This window comes from Chinchilla lanigera, unplaced genomic scaffold (genome assembly GCF_000276665.1).
Source record: "Chinchilla lanigera isolate Chin_1 unplaced genomic scaffold, ChiLan1.0 scaffold00124, whole genome shotgun sequence".
NCBI lineage: Eukaryota > Metazoa > Chordata > Mammalia > Rodentia > Chinchillidae > Chinchilla > Chinchilla lanigera.
Window position 1 is genome coordinate 1,849,210 of NW_004955525.1, and position 3,142 is coordinate 1,852,351.

Here is a 3,142-nt window from a genome sequence, read left to right on the forward strand (position 1 = left end):
TACTCACTTGCCTAGAAGTTGCAGACAGTGCATTTTGATACTGAAGAAGCTGGCTTAGATATCGGAAGCACAGGCAGTAGGGCTTTAAACCTGCGAATCTAGCAGTTGGAGTGTGTTGTGGTAGCTGCTTTCCTGTGCTAAACTGATTTACTTGTTTAAGGTCTGACCTCATCATCCTGTCATTCTGGGTTCCCACCTACACTGTTAACTGCAGATTTTTGCTTCAGCTAAGAAGCTAGAAGTATTCAGTGTATACAGGCTGTGGGGGAGGGGAGAGACAGGAAGAAAGATTGGTCTCTCCGTGTTTGTGCTTTTGTTAGTTCTACAAAGGAGTCAAAGAAACAAGAGATAACAAAGGCTCCGTTTCCTTTCTGTTAGAAAAGGCTTTTGTCTTTCCTCGTGCAACTATGTCAGTGTCTGACAAGAAAGAGTTTGATGTGAAACAGATCCTAAGGCTACGCTGGAGGTGGTTTAGTCATCCTTCTCAAGGTTCCCTTAACACTGGAAGCTGCCTTCAGCCGGAAGGATATGAAAAGAGAGGGACCTCAGCTCAGGGCAGGTTGAAGAACCACTCTCAGGACAGAAATGGACTGAGAAAAGGCAACAGTTCTGTCCCCCACAACATACTGGCATCCGTGCCAGGACGGGGCCCTGTTCATCAAGCGAAGCTTCAGAATCTGCACGAACAAAACTTCATAGAACATCTTCCAGCAAATGAAGATACTCCTAAAACAGTGCCACAGGAGAATTTTTGCAAAGAAGCTTGTCAGACACACTCACAAAATTTGGAGATGATGGCTGATGACAATAAAGAGGATTCTGGAGCACGGTAGGAGTTTTTGACTATATAAATGAAAGCCAAAGTCTAAGTTTAATTATTTTCTAAAGCAATAATTTTATATTAAATAGAAATCTTTGAATTTGTATGCAATCAGAGTCTTCAAGAATCCTTCCTCCACTGAAACAATGTAATAATATGTATGCTTTATAATTAATGAATAATATTTCTGGTGGTAAGTTTACTTCTCCATTTCTACATCATTAAGAATTATTTGAGTTCTAAGAGTTTTTAAATAATTATTAACTTTCTGTAAATATATTCTGTAGTTTAGATGTTGAAATCATTGTGATTCTTTGTGTAAGTGTAATAAACAAAACAGAATTTCAGACATTGAGAGTTAGGTTAACTTTGCCAAAAGAATATCTCTGCTTAACTTATCTTTATTGCTGAATATACACATACAATATGGACTTTTGAAATTCTGTCATTTTTATATGCACATATGGAACTTCCTTTGACATTTGAGATTCAGGTTGTACTACTTTCATAGATTGTTTGTAATAATGAAAATATAGTGCATAGAGTAAATAATAAGATACCACTTGCAGCAGTAATTTTTAAAGTAGGAGATAGATTATGTCAACTATCTATGGACATTAAAATTGAAAAAATGGAAATAATGTGTTTTGGATATTGTTTATAAAATGTTTGAATGCTTTTACTTTTGTGTTTGAATGGAAGACAATTCTGCCTTCATATTCTCAAATATAGCTTAATCTAGTGGTTCTTTACTTTTTTCCTTTTCATAATGACAAAATTTTTGTATTCTCAACATGTTGTAGGCAGAACTGATGATCTTCGCAATGTAATTAAATTTGGCAGTGCTATAGAAAAACTAATTTTGACAAGTTTAAAACTGTAACAGTTCAACATGCAGCTGTAATAATTTACTTGGAAACATGGATATTTTGCATACTGTGTTTCTATGGAGGACTGAAAAAATTATCTCATTATTTAACTTTCCCTAATATTTTTGCCGAACACTGTCTTGCTTATATAAATTTAAAACAAATAGAAAAGAAAAAAATCAATATAATGTTACGGCAAAAGTCAATTTTGCATAATCATATCTTTATAGGAACTCAGTTTTGTTGTAATGGAAATGTATAGTAGAGTTGGGAAATTATTTTAACTTCAACATTAGGTTGAGTGATATAGACTTCAAAGAAATGAAGTGTGTATATGTAGATTTTCTCTTGTATGTTGTGTTTACCCAAAGAAATGCATATATGCGTTGGTGTTAAAGTTGCATTTGTTCCAACTAAAAGGATTTTTACAGTAGTATAGAGTCTGTACTTTTAGATTCAGCAGATATTTGAAATTATTTCTAATTATTATGAACATTTAACTCCACTGTAGACAAATTTAAATTACCTGCTCTACTGTCTTAAAAAATTCTGTAAAAATTCAAATGAATTGATTTTTCAGCATGGAAATGCTTATTATGAAGTAAGTACTAGAAGAAAATGATGGATAATATGTCAAATATAAAACATTATCAAGTTATATTTTTTAAGATTATAGTTAAATAATTTATATTTTTCTTGTTGCAAATAGATGTAGCAAATATTGTATAATATCAGTGGAAAGTTAACAATTTCTTAATATAAAACAAGATGTAACTTTATATATGTGCAAGGATATCTCTGACAGAGGGAAGAACTAAATTGAGGACCTAATTAATTTAAATCTGATGGCTTATTACTGTATTCTAAATCCGCATGTCTTGTTGCAAGAGGATTCAAGATGAATCTTTCTGATTTACGGTTTCTCTGATGCCTTTCTTCTTTAGTGGAACAAGAGGAAAGGGTCGTGATAATATTACAGCCTCTCACCCCCTCATTATAGCTTTGTCATTTAAAAAAACAGCCGTCGGTGTCGAGAATCATTACATTAGTAAGAGATGAACTCTGACACCCAGCCAAAATAAGCATCTTTAAACCACTCTACTTTCTTTGAATAGTACAGAGAATAGAGAATGGACTAAATTACAAACGTTCAATAGAACAGGAAATCACAATTAATCCCAAGAAAGATATTAAACCCTATATATTAAAGTTATATTAATGTATTGGTTTGGCATGTAAAAATCAAAATGCATGGTTTGGGAATTCAAAAATTCAAACATATACCTACATAGTTGTATAGCTCTAATGTATTTAGAAACTGCCCTATAACAAAATTAAACAATATAAATATGTATATCGGCGCTGGGGATTTAGCTCAGCGGCAAAAGCGCCTGCCTGGCAAGCGCAAGGTCGTGAGTTCGGTTCCCGGTACCGGAGAAAAACCAAAACCAAA

At 33.5% G+C, this 3,142-nt stretch overlaps 1 protein-coding gene across 2 annotated transcripts in view; it reads left to right on the plus strand.

Annotated features, from left to right (window-relative positions):
* Positions 1-218: 218 nt before the first annotated feature.
* The window catches only part of Klhl4 (kelch-like family member 4), a 113,741-nt gene continuing 110,817 nt past the window's right edge, over positions 219-3,142 (plus strand). Inside the window, exon 1 of one of the 2 annotated variants that reach the window (XM_005409728.2) lies at positions 219-829. In XM_005409728.2, the coding sequence (XP_005409785.1) occupies positions 408-829 (422 nt within the window). In that variant the 5' untranslated portion in view covers positions 219-407. The remainder of the gene's footprint in view (positions 830-3,142) is intronic. The other variant, XM_005409727.2, reaches the window with a different exon arrangement.